This window comes from Heloderma suspectum, chromosome 7, assembly GCF_057233095.1.
Source record: "Heloderma suspectum isolate Gila_16-S chromosome 7, 16-S_ref, whole genome shotgun sequence".
Lineage (NCBI taxonomy): Eukaryota > Metazoa > Chordata > Lepidosauria > Squamata > Helodermatidae > Heloderma > Heloderma suspectum.
The window spans coordinates 666,512-680,655 of record NC_139464.1 but is presented as its reverse complement, the minus strand read 5'-3'; the positions used below and the strand labels follow the sequence as shown (position 1 = coordinate 680,655).

General features: G+C 47.9%; 1 protein-coding gene across 3 annotated transcripts in view; it reads left to right on the top strand.

Annotated features, from left to right (window-relative positions):
• The window catches only part of GCNA (germ cell nuclear acidic peptidase), a 56,603-nt gene that overhangs the window by 39,148 nt on the left and 3,311 nt on the right, over positions 1–14,144 (top strand). For all 3 annotated transcript variants that reach the window (XM_084808724.1, XM_084808723.1, XM_084808725.1), the window contains exon 9: positions 11,050–11,254. In XM_084808724.1, coding sequence (XP_084664850.1) covers positions 11,050–11,254 — 205 coding nt within the window. The remainder of the gene's footprint in view (positions 1–11,049; positions 11,255–14,144) is intronic.

Sequence of the window (14,144 nt, the reverse complement as noted above, 5' to 3'; positions counted from 1 at the left end):
TGGGCGGGGGCAGAAGCAGGCTCAGGCTCAGGATCCACCTGGTGCAGCTGCTGGCTGGTCCTCCTTCCCCAGGCTCCTTCCCGAGCAGCCTCTGGCAGCCCCGCCTTAAGTACCTGTGGGCGGGGGCAGAAGCAGGCTCAGGATCCACCTGGTGCAGCTGCTGGCTGGTCCTCCTTCCCCAGGCTCCTTAGGCAGAATCAATTAGGCAGATGTAGGCAGAATCAATTTGTCGCTTCAGAGGGAGGAGCACCCTGCCCTCCCAGACCAGACTGGTAGAGCCGAGGAAAACCCCTCAACGCCTTTCAGTCTCTTTCCTGTCTCCTAGCTGACCAGAGCAGAGGAAGCTGCTCAAGCTGGTCTAGGGGCTATACAAGGAAGCAAGCTCCCAGACAGAGAGCGAACAGGAGTTGACCAGGGGAGGTCAAGGGAAAGGCCCCTAAACGTTTTTTTCTCTTTTTTTTTCATTTTGTTTTAATCATAGAATAGTAGGGTTGGAAGGGGCCTACAAGGCCATCGGGTCCAACCCCCTGCTCAATGCAGGAATCCAAGTCAGAGCATCCCTGACAGATGACTGTCCAGCCTCGTCTTGAAGGCCTCCAGTGTGGGAGAGCCCACCACCTCCCCAGGTAATTGGTTCCATTGTGGTATTGCTCTAATAGTCAGGAAGTTTTTCCTGATGTTCAGCCGGAATCTGGCTTCCTGTCACTTGAGCCCATTATTCTGTGTCCTGCACTCTGGGATGATCAAGAAGAGATCCTGGCCTTCTTTGTGACAACCTTTCAAGTACTTGAAGAGTGCTCTCATATCTCCCGACAGTCTTCTCTTCTCAAGGCTAAAGATGTCCAGTTCTTTCAGTCTCTCTTCATAGGGCTTTGTTTCCAGTCCTCTGATCATCTTTGTTGCCCTCCTCTGAACCCTCTCCAGTTTGTCTGCATCCTTCTGAAAGTGTGGTGCCTAGAACTGGACACAGTACTCCAGATGAGGCCTAACCAATGCTGAGTAGAGAGGAACTAGTATTTTCCGGGATTTGGAAGCTATGCTTCTATGAATGCAGCCCAAAAGAGCATTGGCCTTTTTTGCAGCCACATCACATTGTTGGCTCATATTCAGCTTCTGATCGACAACAGTTCCAAGATCTTTCTCGCCTGTAGTGTTGAGCCACATATCCCCCATCTTGTAACTGTGCATTTGGTTTCTTTTTCCTAGGTGCAGAACTGGGCATTTATCCCTATGAAATGTCATTCTGTTGTTTTCTGCCCAGCGCTCCAGTCTATCCAGATCACTTTGAATTTTGTTTCTGTCTTCCAAAGTATTAGCTATCCCGCCCAATTTGGTGTCATCTGCAAATTTGATCAGCATTCCCTGCACCTCCTCCTCCAAGTCATTAATACAAATGTAGAAGAGCACTGGGCCCAGGACTGAGACGTGCGTTACCCCACTCGTTACCTCTCCCCAGTTGGAGAAGGTCCCATTGAGAAGCACTCTTTGAGTCCGATTCTGTAGCCAACTGTGGATCTACCGGATCGTTGTTTCATCTAGCCCACTTTGAGCTAGTTTACTCATCAGGTGATCATGGGGCACTTTGTGGAAACCTTTGCTGAAGTCGAGGTATATGATGTCTACAGCATTCCCACGGTCTACAAGGGAGGTGACTTGATCAAAAAATGAGATCAGATTTGTCTGGCAGGACTTGTTTTTGACAAATCCATGTTGGCTTCGAGTAATCACGGCATTGTTGTCAAGGTGCTTCCAGATGGATTGCTTGATCATCTGCTCCAGAATTTTCCCAGGGATTGATGTCAGACTGACTGGTCTGTAGTTCCCAGCTTCCTCCTTTTTACCTTTTTGGAAGATAGGGACAACATTCGCCGTCCTCCAGTCATCTGGCACTTCCCCCGTCCACCATGATTTCTCAAAGAGAATAGACAGCGGTTCTGAGAGTTCTTCTGCCAGTTCCTTTATGACTCTAGGATGCAGTTCATCTGGCCCTGGAGATCTGAACTCATTCAAAGTAATGAGGTGTTCCTTGACCATTGCCTGTCGATCTCAAGCTGCAATACTGCCCCTTCAGCCTGTACTTGGCCTTTGCCAGGGGAGTCATAGACCCTCTTTTGGGAGAAGACTGAGCCAAAGTAGGAATTGAGCACCTCTGCCTTTTCTTTGTCATCTGTTATCGTTTCTCTATCCTTATTTAATAGCTGAACCACCATTTCTTTCCTCTGCCTTTTACTATGCACGTAGCTGAAGAAAGCCTTTGTGTTGTTTTTAGCATCCCTCGCTAACCTCTGCTCGTTCTCAGCTTTAGCCTTCCTGACGCCATCCCTGCAATTCTGTGCTATCTGCCTGTACTCTTCCTTTGTTACTTGGCCTTCTTTCCACTTCCTATATGTGTCCTTTTTTGTTTTCAGATAATCCCTAAGCTTTTCATGAAGCCACATTGGCTTCTTCTGTTGTCCTCCACCTTTTCTTCTTGTTGGAATGGTTTGTGATTGTGCCTTGAGAATTTCCTTTTTTAAAAGCTCCCACCCATCTTGGATTCCTTTTCTTGTTAGCGTCGCTTGCCATGGGACATTACAGATCATTGTTTTGAGTTTATTAAAATCAGCTTTCCTAAAATCCAGGGTACACATTTGACTACACTCGGCTTTTGCTTCCCTTAGAACCAAGAACTCAAGTGCAACATGGTCGCTTTCCCCCAGAGTTCCTGTAACTGCTACTTGATCCACTAAGTCATCTCTGTTGGTTAGGATCAAGTCAAGAATAGCCGATCCTCTAGTTCCTACCTCTACTTTCTGTAGGAGGAAGTTATTCACCACACAAGTCAGGAATTTCCTGGAAGGGCCATGTTTTGCAGAATTTGTTTCCCAACAAATATTGGGGAAATTGAAGTCCTCCATTACTACTACATCAAGCTTCCTTAAAACATTGGCTATTTGCTTTTCAAAAGTTTCATCCTTGTCTTCTCCTTGGTTGGGTGGCCGGTAGTAAACTCCGACCACCAGGTTCCTTTTATTCTTTGCTCCATTTATTTTGATCCAGATGCTCTCGATGGGGCTACCAAGCTCCTCCTCCTGTATTTCTGTGCAGAGATATGTATTTTTCACATACAGTGCAACCCCACCTCCCTTTCTGTTCCTCCTGTTCTTTTTGAACAAGTTATATCCTTCAATTGCTATATTCCAAACATGAGAGTCATCCCACCAAATCTCAGTTATACCGATCAAGTCCTAATTTCCCTCCTGTATTAAGAGGGAGTATTTTTCGGTCCCTTTCTATCCCTCTTCTAACTACTGGAAGGATGGATGAGAAAACTATCTGGGCCCCAAAGTTCTTGAGTTTCCTTCGCAAAGCTTCAAAGTCTGACCCGATCTCTTCGTAGCTCCGCTTGGTGGTATCATTTGTTCCCACCTACTTTGGCTCAGTCTTCTCCCAAAAGAGGGTCTATGACCCCCCTGGCAATGGCGAAGTACAGGCTGAAGGGGCAGGATTGCAGCTTGAGAGCGATAGGCATATGGTCAAGAAACACCTCATTACTTTGAATGAGTTCAAATCTCCAGGGCCAGATGAACTGCATCCTAGAGGAATAAAGGAACTGGCAGAAGAACTCTCAGAAACGCTGTCTATTCTCTTTGAGAAATCATGAAGGACGGGGGAAGTGCCAGATGACTGGAGGAGGGCTAATCATAGAATAGTAGGGTTGGAAGGGGCCTACAAGGCCATCGAGTCCAACCCCCTGCCCAATGCAGGAATCCAAGTCACAGCATCCCTGACAGATGGATGTCCAGCCTCGCCTTGAATGCCTCCAGTGTGGGAGAGCCCACCACCTCCCTAGGTAATTGGTTCCATTGTCATATTGCTCTAACAGTCAGGACGTTTTTCCTGATGTCCAGCCAGAATCTGGCTTCCTGTCACTTGAGCCCATTTTTCTGTGTCCTGCACTCTGGGATGATCGAGAAGTGATCCTGGCCTTCCTCTCTGTGACAACCTTTCAGGTACTTGAAGAGTGCTCTCATATCTCCCCTCAGTCTTCTCTTCTCAAGGCTAAACATGCCCAGTTCTTTCAGTCTCTCTTCATAGGGCTTTGTTTCCAGTCCCCTGATCATCTTTGTTGCACTCCTCTGAACCCTCTCCAGTTTGTCTGCATCCTTCTGAAAGTGTGGTGCCCAGAACTGGACACAGTACTCCAGATGAGGCCTAACCAGTGCTGAGTAGAGAGGAACTAGTATTTCCCGGGATTTGGAAACGATGCTTCTGTGAATGCAGCCCAAAAGAGCATTGGCCTTTTTTGCAGCCACATCCCATTGTTGGTTCATATTCAGCTTGTGATTGACAGCAATTCCCAGATCCTTCTCGCTTGTAGTGTTGTTGAGCCACGTATCCCCCATCTTGTAACTGTGCATTTGGTTTCTTTTTCCTAGGTGCAGAACTTGGCATTTATCCCTATGAAATGTCATTCTGTTGTTTTCTGCCCAGCACTGCAGTCTATCAAGATCACTTTGAATGTTGTTTCTGTCTTCCAAAGTATTAGCTATCCTGCCCAATTTGGTGTCACCTGCAAATTTGATCTGCATTCCCTGTACCACCTCCTCCAAGTCATTAATACAAATGTGGAAGAGCACTGGGCCCAGGACTGAGCCCTGCGGTACCCCACTCGTTATCTGTCCCCAGTTGGAGGAGGTCCCATTGATGGTTTCCCGCCTCCCAGCTGAGCAGAGCAGAGCAGAGAAAGCTGCTCCTTCTGGTCCAAGGGCTACAGAAGCAGGCAAGCTTCCAGAGAGCGAGCGAACAGAGCGAGCGAACAGGGGGAGCAAACAGGAGTTGGCCAGGGGAGTTCGGCATGGGAGGTCAAGGGGGAGGCCCCTAACATTTATTTCTTTTTTATTTTTTTAACTAACTTTTTTCCATTTATTTGTCTTGTAACACACACTTCCACACCAGTGGGACTCTGCTTTTAACCTCTAGTGAGTAGAGGAGCAGGCACAGGCTAGTCTAGAACAATCACAAAGCTAGACACAAAAAGGGAAAAGAGGCTATGGAAGGACAAGACTCTCCGGTGGTGGTGACCTGCAAGGTGTGTGCAGTGTTTGTTTTCTTGCCTGAGAACAACATGGCCTACACCTGCAACAAGTGCAAGTTGATCATGCTGCTGGAAGAAAAAGTAAGTGGACTGGAGCGGCGACTGTCGACCCTCCGGGGAATAAGAGAACACGAAGAGTTCTTGGACAGAATGGGGGAACTACAGCAGCAAAGGGCAGACCAGAAACTTGAAGAGCAACAGCAAGATGAGGCAGTGGGAAATGCTGAGGTGAAGAAAAATGCAGTAGAGGATACTCCTTGGAAAAGGGTGACAGTTAGGAGAAGAACTAGACGCCACTCTGCACCAGTGGAAGCAGTGGAGCTGTGGAACCAATTCCAGGTACTTGCCCATCAGACTGGAGGACAGCCTGCAGAGGAAGAATCACAGGGGAGCTTACATGAGAGTAAGCAAGAGGCTGAAGGTCAGTCAAACAGAGGCGATGAAACCCAGCCCTACAACAACAATAAGAGAAGAGTGGTAGTAGTGGGAGACTCCTTGCTGTGTGGGATCGAGACCCAAGTCTCGTGGACTCACCAGGTATGTTGTCTCCCAGGAGGATGGATTAGAGACGTGACTGAAGGTTGCCTGCACTCATAAAGCCCACTGACAGGTATCCCTTTCTTCTCCTCCATGTGGGAACAAATGATACCGCCAAGCAGAGCTACGAGGAGATCGCGTCAGACTTTGACGCTTTGGGGAGGAAACTCAAGAACCTTGGGGCCCAGATAGTTTTCTCATCCATCCTTCCAGTAGTTAGAAGAGGGATAGAAAGGGACCGAAAAATACTGCGGGTGAATGACTGGCTACGAAGGTGGTGCCGACGAGAGAGATTTGGATTCTGGGATCACGGGCTATACTTCCTGGAAGATGGGCTGTTGGCTAGGGACGGGTTGCACCTCACAAAGGCTGGGAAGAATGTATTTGGCCACAGCATGAAGAACTTAATCAGGAGGGCTTTGAACTGAATCCTACAGGGAATGGAGAGGTAAAGTTGGGGGTAACAATGGACGTAGACGCATGCACTGCAACGGAGAGAACAGCTCTGATAGCGCCCAATAACAGTGTCCAGACACATGTAGGAAGAAAGCCAGACTATGAAGCACATGGTCTTCGATGTCTACATACTAATGCCCAGAGTATGGGAAACAAACAGAACAAACTTGAACTCTTAATACAGGAGGGAAATTATGACTTGATAGGTGTAACTGAGACTTGGTGGGATGACTCTCATGACTGGAATACAGCAATTGAAGGATATAACTTGTTCGAAAAGAACAGTAGGAACAGAAAGGGAGGTGGGGTTGCACTGTATGTGAAAAATACATATCTCTGCACAGAAACACAGGAGGATGAGCTTGGTAACCCCATCGAGAGCATCTGGATCGAAATAAATGGAGCAAAGAATAAAAGGAACCTGGTGGTCAGAGTCTACTACCGGCCACCCAATCAAGGAGAAGACGAGGATGAAACTTTTGAACAGCCACTAGCCAATGTTTTAAGGAAGCATGATGTAGTAGTAGTGGGGGACTTCAATTTCCCTGATATTTGTTGTGAGACAAGTTCAGCAAAACATGGCCACTCCAGGAAATTCCTGACTTGTGTTCAGCGACCATGTTGTACTTGAGTTCTTGGTTCTAAGGGAAGCAAAAGCTGAATGTAGTGAAATGCGTACCCTGGATTTTAGGAAAGCTGATTTTAATAAACTCAAAACAATGATCAGTAAGGTCCCATGGCAAGCGAAACTAACGAGAAAAGGAGTCCAAGATGGGTGGGAGCTTTTAAAAAAGGAAATTCTCAAGGCACAATTACAAACAATTCCAACAAGAAGAAAAGGTGGAAGACAACAGAAGAAGCCAATGTGGCTTCACAAAAAGCTTAGAGATGACCTGAAAACTAAAAAGGACACATATAGGAAGTGGAAGGAAGGACAAGCGACAAAAGAAGAGTACAGGCAGATAGCACAGAATTGCAGGGATGGCATCAGGAAGGCTAAAGCTGAGAACAAGCTGAGGTTAGCGAGGGATGCTAAAAGCAACAAAAACGCTTCCTTCAGCTATGTGCATAGTAAAAGGCAGAGAGGAAAGAAATGGTGGTTGAGCTATTAAATAAGGATGGCAAAACGATAACAGATGACAAAGGCAGAGGTGCTCAATTCCTACTTTGGCTCAGTCTTCTCCCAAAAGAGGGTCTATGACTCCCCTGGCAAAGGCGAAGTACAGGCTGAAGGGGCAGGATTGCAGCTTGAGATCGATAGGCATATGGTCAAGGAACACCTAATTATTTTGAGATCAAATCACCCAGGCCAGATGAACTGCATCCTAGAGTCATAAAGGAACTGGCAGAAGAACTCTCAGAACCGCTGTCTATTCTCTTTGAGAAATCAGGGAGGACAGGGCAAGTGCCAGATGACTGGAGGATGGCTAACGTTGTCCCTATCTTCAGAAAGGGTAAAAAGGAGGAACCTGGGAACTACAGACCAGTCAGTCTGACATCAATCCCTGGGAAAATTCTGGAGCAGATGATCAAGCAATCCATCTGGAAGCACCTTGACAACAATGCCGTGATTACTCGAAGCCAACATGGATTTGTCAAAAACAAGTCCTGCCAGACAAATCTGATCTCATTTTTTGATCAAGTCACCTCCCTTGTAGACCGTGGGAATGCTGTAGACATCATATACCTCGACTTCAGCAAAGCTTTCGACAACGTGCCCCATGATCTCCTGATGAGGAAATTAGCTCAAAGTGGGCTAGATGAAACAACGATCTGGTGGATCCAGAGTTGGCTACAGAATCGGACTCAAAGAGTGCTTATCAATGGGACCGTCTCAAACTGGGAAGAGGTAACGAGTGGGGTACCGCAGGGCTCAGTCCTGGGCCCAGTGCTCTTCCACATTTGTATTAATGACTTGGAGGGGGAGGTGCAGGGAATGCTGATCAAATTTGCAGATGACACCAAATTGGGCGGGATAGCTAATACTTTGGAAGACAGAAACAACATTCAAAGTGATCTTGATAGACTGGAGCGCTGGGCAGAAAACAACAGAATGACATTTCATAGGGATAAATGCCCAGTTCTGCACCTAGGAAAAATAAACCTAATGCACAGTTACAAGATGGGGGATACTTGGCTCAACCACACTACACGCGAGAAGCATCTGGGAATTGTTGTCGATCACAAGCTGAATATGAGCCAACAATGTGATGTGGCTGCAAAAAAGGCCAATGCTCTTTTGGGCTGCATTCATAGAAGCATAGCTTCCAAATCCCGGGAAGTACTAGTTCCCCTCTACTCAGCACTGGTTAGGCCTCATCTGGAGTACTGTGTCCAGTTCTGGGCACCACACTTTCAGAAGGATGCAGACAAACTGGAGAGGGTTCAGAGGAGGGCAACAAAGATGATCAGAGGACTGGAAACAAAGCCCTATGAAGAGAGACTGAAAGAACTGGGCATGTTTAGCCTTGAGAAGAGAAGACTGAGGGGAGATATGATAGCGCTCTTCAAGGACTTGAAAGGTTGTCACAGAGAATAAGGCCAGGATCTCTTCTTGATCATCCCAGAGTGCAGGACACAGATGAATGGGCTCAAGTGGCAGGAAGCAATATTCCAGCTGAACATCAGGAAAAACTTCCTGACTATAAGAGCAATATCACAATGGAACCAATGACCTGGGGAGGTGGTGGGCTCTCCCACACTGGAGGCCTTCAAGACGAGGCTGGACAGCCATCTGTCAGGGATGCTGTGACTTGGATTCCTGCATTGAGCAAGGGGTTGGACTCGATGGCCTTGTAGGCCCCTTCCAACCCTACTACTATTCTGTGATTCTATGATTAGCACTCTTTGAGTCCGATTCTGTAGCCAACTGTGGATCCACCAGATCACTGTTTCTTCTAGCCCACTTTGAGCTAGTTTGCTCATCAGGAGATCATGGGGCACTTTGTTGAAAGCTTTGCTGAAGTCGAGGTATATGATGTCTCCAGCATTCCCACGGTCCACAAGGGAGGTGACTTGATCAAAAAGTGAGATCAGATTCATCTGGCAGGACTTGTTTTTGTCAAATCCATGTTTGCTTCGAACATGAATCTCATCAGACTGTCTGCTATATGGGATCTTTTGTTTATCTGTGAGCCTACTCCACGGGACCCTTGAAGGACAAGTAATCACACACACACCTCACTTCCCCCCGGATCACCTGGGGCTGTTTGTTGGTCTTGCCCACTTGATCAGTGAGAAAAGGAGAACGGGCTGGGGCACCAAGGTTTTCAGTTTCTAATGGTGCTGGGTTTCTGTATCAGACAATCTGTCATTAACCTGTGCAGAACAGGTTCTTAATCTATATCTCTTGATAACAGACTATGTCACCTTTAGATAGCATTGCTTATTACATCCAGCGTAATTGATATAATCCTGTCCTGCCACTCAAGTGTCATGGCAAATAATTGCAACCAGAAAAATTTGGATGTATGCAGATTTCTCCCTACCTGTTCTTAGAGTTGGGATCTTCCTTTGCATAGCATGAAAAAAGTGTAGCAGACAAATAGACTTGAAACCATTGCATGGCATCTTACCAGCACACACTCCTTCACATACGTTGGAAGGCAATCCTGCAGGATGTATGGAGTGGGAAATTTGACAACTTATTCGTCCAGGTTTCTGGTGAGCCGTTGCGAGGCTAATGCTGCATTATGTGCAAATGCCCAGCTTCAGACCTTGACATTGGCTTAAACAGGAGCTCTGGAGGGGGCAGTTGAGAGTGGAGGTGTATTTGGGGGGGGGGGGGGGCTGGAGGCATTTAATCTTTCTCATGCTCCACATGACCCTCCTAATGGGCTTTAAAATGTCTGGACAGTGCGCACTGCCAAAGTTAATATTCCATCAGGCACATTTGAGCTACCTGCAAACCAGCCCAAATGCAGAGCATTGTTTTTGGATAATTCCTTCTGGCCTTCTATATTTTCTCTGTTGCCATTAAGCTACTTGGAGTAGTTCCCCCGTAGTTTGCTGCTGTAGTTCCCCCATTCTGTCCAAGAACTCTTCGTCTTCCCTTATTCCCCGGAGGGTTGACAGTCACTGCTCCAGTCCACTTACTTTTTCTTCCAGCAGCACTTTTTCTTGTTCTCAGGCAAGAAAACAAACATTGCACACACCTTGCAGGTCACCACCACTGGAGAGTCCTGTCCTTCCATTGCCTCTTTTCCCTTTTTGTGTCTAGCTTTGTGATTGTTCTAGACTAGCCTGTGCCTGCTCCTCTACTCAGTAGAGGTTAAAAGCAGAGTCCCACTGGTGCGGAAGTGTGTGTTACAAGACAAATAAATGGAAAAAAGTTAGTTAAAAAATAAAATAAAAAATGGGAAAAAAATGTTTGGGGCCTCCCCCTTGACCTCCCCTGGCCAACTCCTGTTTGCTCCCCCTGGTCGCTCGCTCTCTGGGAGCTTGCCTGCTTCTGTAGTCCCTGGACCAGCTGGAGCAGCTTGCTCTGCTCTGCTCTGCTCTGCTCTGCTCAGCTGGGAGGCAGGAAACAGACTGATGCTTCCCGCCCACTCAGCTGCTGGGAGTACTTTAGTCCACGAAAGCTTATGCCGGAATAAATTTGTTCATCTATAAATTGCCACAAAATGTGTTTTGCTGTGAGAGACAGCTACCCTCTGGAAATTGTTTCCTGTATCTGTTGCCTCCTTGGGATTGGGGTCGAGGTCCTTCATCACCATCATCACAATATAAATGGGCTTGCGTGTCCCCCTTCCAGTGCATTTGCATTGTTCAGGGTGACTTTGTGTCATGCAGAAACAGCATTGTCTGTTATGTCTGTAGAACCATGACATTGCATAGGAAACCTGTGCTAGCATCGTTCCTCCTGTGTCTACCTTCAAAGGTATTAGCCTGGCACATGGAGTGCCTGTGTTGAAATGGGAAATACAAAGCTCATAGCTCCAGGGCTCCTAATTTTCCTCCTGTCCTTGTGTCTTGTTTAGAACGACTTCGGGACACGATGATTCATGAACTCTGCCATGCGGCTGCCTGGCTCATCCATGGCCTTCAAGACGGGCATGGGCGATTTTGGAGCTTTTATGCCAAGAAGTCTGCCATGATCCACCCAGAGCTCCCGGTGGTGTCACGGTGTCACAATTATGAGATCAAATACAAGTTCACCTATGAATGTTCTCACTGCAAAAACACGTAAGTGAGGGGTGTCCTCTGGTTGCCCAGTGGCACTTGCCTTTTCCTGGGCCTGACACATATTTTAAACCATGTGTAAGTGGAAAATTCCCATTATATCCTGTCATGAATCTTACTGCCCCTTTGGCAGTAACCGGCGATCTAAGCTTGCTTTTTGCGACTCGGCATTTTGCATTAAATGCTGAGTTAGGGATGTATCTTCACTGTCAGTTCTTTGGGGATCCCTCCTCCCAGTGGCTGTAAACGTCTAATTTTCAGGGCCCTGATTCTGAAAGCAATTACATCGTTGACTTCCATAACATTATGATTGGAGGTTGGCAGACCCTGACATTCACCCGCGCCCCCCCATCCGCAATTTCTTGGAATGGGTCCATTCATATTAGATCAGTTTGGAGGATGTCCAAACATACCAGATTTTACAGTCTGCTCCCTTCCGCAACTGCAGAGTCTCTAGGCCCTGTGCATGCCTGCTGAGACCATTAGGCTTGCATTGTGACCTAGAAGCCTCTCTGAGCTTCTCCGCCAACTTGTCACCCATAACTTACTGGAGTGGAACTGAAGGGTTGTGAGTGTGTGTTTTTTGTGGTGGGAACCTGGGAAAGCGAGGGATATTGCTAGTGTACCTCCCCCATGGTCCCTGCGGCCTAGCAGACTCCCTGGCTGGGCTTCTAGAGGGAGGTGGTCTGTGGCTTGGTATTGAGGTTCACCAGAATTTTCACTTGGGGAGCTTCAGTACCCATGCACTGGCACCTGCTGATGTGGTCCAGTAGTTCATGGCCTTATGTGACAACCATGAGCTTTCCCCAGTTTGTCAGTGGCCCTGTGTATGTGGCAGGATATGCACTAGATCCGATGTTCCTTGTAGGGCATGGAATGGGCATTGGCCTTTTCGTGACAGATGTGTCAGGGTGCAGATTACAGGGGCAAGGAAGCTTTATTAGGATTAGGATGGTCTACTCTTGGAGACTGATGGATCCTCTTTGATTCCAGAATGCCCCGGGGCAAGGCTCCCCAACCTTTCTGGGCCTGTGAGCACATTTGGAAATATAAGAAACTTGTGGGTGCCCCCCCAAATGGCTTCCATGTGCGGCATGGCTAGCCACAAAGGACAAGTAACTTGCTCAAAAAACTGAGTACAAGGCCTGCTTACCTGGGAGTAAGTCACCTTGAACTCAGTGGGCTTCTGAGTGATGATCGACAGATCACTGTATTTCTGGTCTTTGTCGGCTTCATATGTGTTCATTCATCGGTCAATTCTGTTCTGTTTCTGCATTAATCTATGGATATTTTTTGAAAAGCTGCAAGAAAATATGCATAATTTCAATCATATTTTTTCACAAAATAATGCATTTTATACACATTTTACTCTATAATATGCATTTTGAATGCATTTTATCCAAAAATATGCATTTTGGTACACTTTTTGATCTGAGAACTGTATTGCAACATTTGGCGAAGTTCAAAAACTTGAAGGATAACTGTGCTCCAGTCTGCATATTAGTCCAAAAACTGAATCAGATCAGTTGCTTAGAAGTGCAGACCAAGTGAAACACATGGGCATTCCTGCTTCTGAGTAGACCTACATAAGATTGCTTCCCACCACTTCTCCCTCCTCCTCTGTCAGCGAGACACACACACACACACATCCTCTCAGTCCCCCCAACCTTGCTATACCTCCTGGGCAGGGTGTATAGACTCTCTGGGGCTATGAGGCAAAAATTGAGGAGGGGAAAGAGCATGTTCAGAAGCAAGGCAGGAAGGAAAGATGGGGAGGAATTAAAAATGAGAGATCATGGTGGAGGGGAAATGGAAATAAAGAGGAAAATTGGCAGCAGAAAGCAGTGAAAAGGGGGAGAAGGGGGAGGGGAGGAAAGGATAAAGGAATGGTGGGCACTGGCCCCACGCAAAGCACAGCCTGTTTCGTGCTGCTGCTGCTGCCCAGGAAAGGAGCATTCGAAGCCCCCAAAAGCCCACTGTGGGGAACCCCCTCCTCTGCGTCAGCCTGCCAGTCTGTGCCCCCCCCCCCACTTCCCAGTGAGGATCAGGGCTCTGTCGCTCTCGCTGCTCTCACCGTGGAAGGGGGCCTACCAAGCCCTCACAAGCTTGCAGGCTGTCCTTGTGGGGAAGCCACACCGGCTGTGCAGCGCTGCCTGCCTGCCTGCCTGCCAGCCTCAGGAGCCCCTCCCTGCGCATGGCCAGTGCTGTGCTGCTTCTGCTGCTCTCCCTGCCTGCCTGCCTGCCTGCCTGCCTGCCTGCCTGCCTGCCTGCCTGTCTGCCTGCCTGCCTTCAGGCCCTCACCCATCTGGCGGGGGCTTGTAATTCAGAGTCCCAACAAAGTCGCCAGGGCAGCCTCTCTGGGCCGCCTGCCCACCTCCGTTCCCTTGGCCTGGACGTGCTACTTCTCTGGCAAGGTGGGGCCGCTTTCTGCTGGTCTCCCTGTGGAGGTACACAAGTGGCTTGGGAACTCTCGTCCCACCCTGCTTGCCCATTGCCCACCGTGGCTGATGAAGCCAGGAGAGGCCTTGCCTGCTGGCCAGCACGAATTCACCGAATCCTTAAAGACTGGACTGGGCTGATGTCTGTAGTTACAGAGATCTCTTAAATATTCCCTTTTTCAGGAAGAACAACATTGCAGAAAGGGCACCCTGAGCAACATTTAAATTGTTCTCTAGTGGAAATCCTTTTAGGGAATGATCCTTTTTACGTGAGATGCACTGAACCAGGGTCGGTCATGCCAGTTCCTTCCGAGGCTGCATCTGGGCTGCAAGAATTCTCTCCCAGACCGTACAGGCAGTTGGGGTGGAGCCATAGTTCAGAGGCCAAGAGCATGCTCTGCGTCCAGAAAGTCCCAAGTTCAGCCTGTGACAGCATCTCCAGGTCAAAAAGGGTC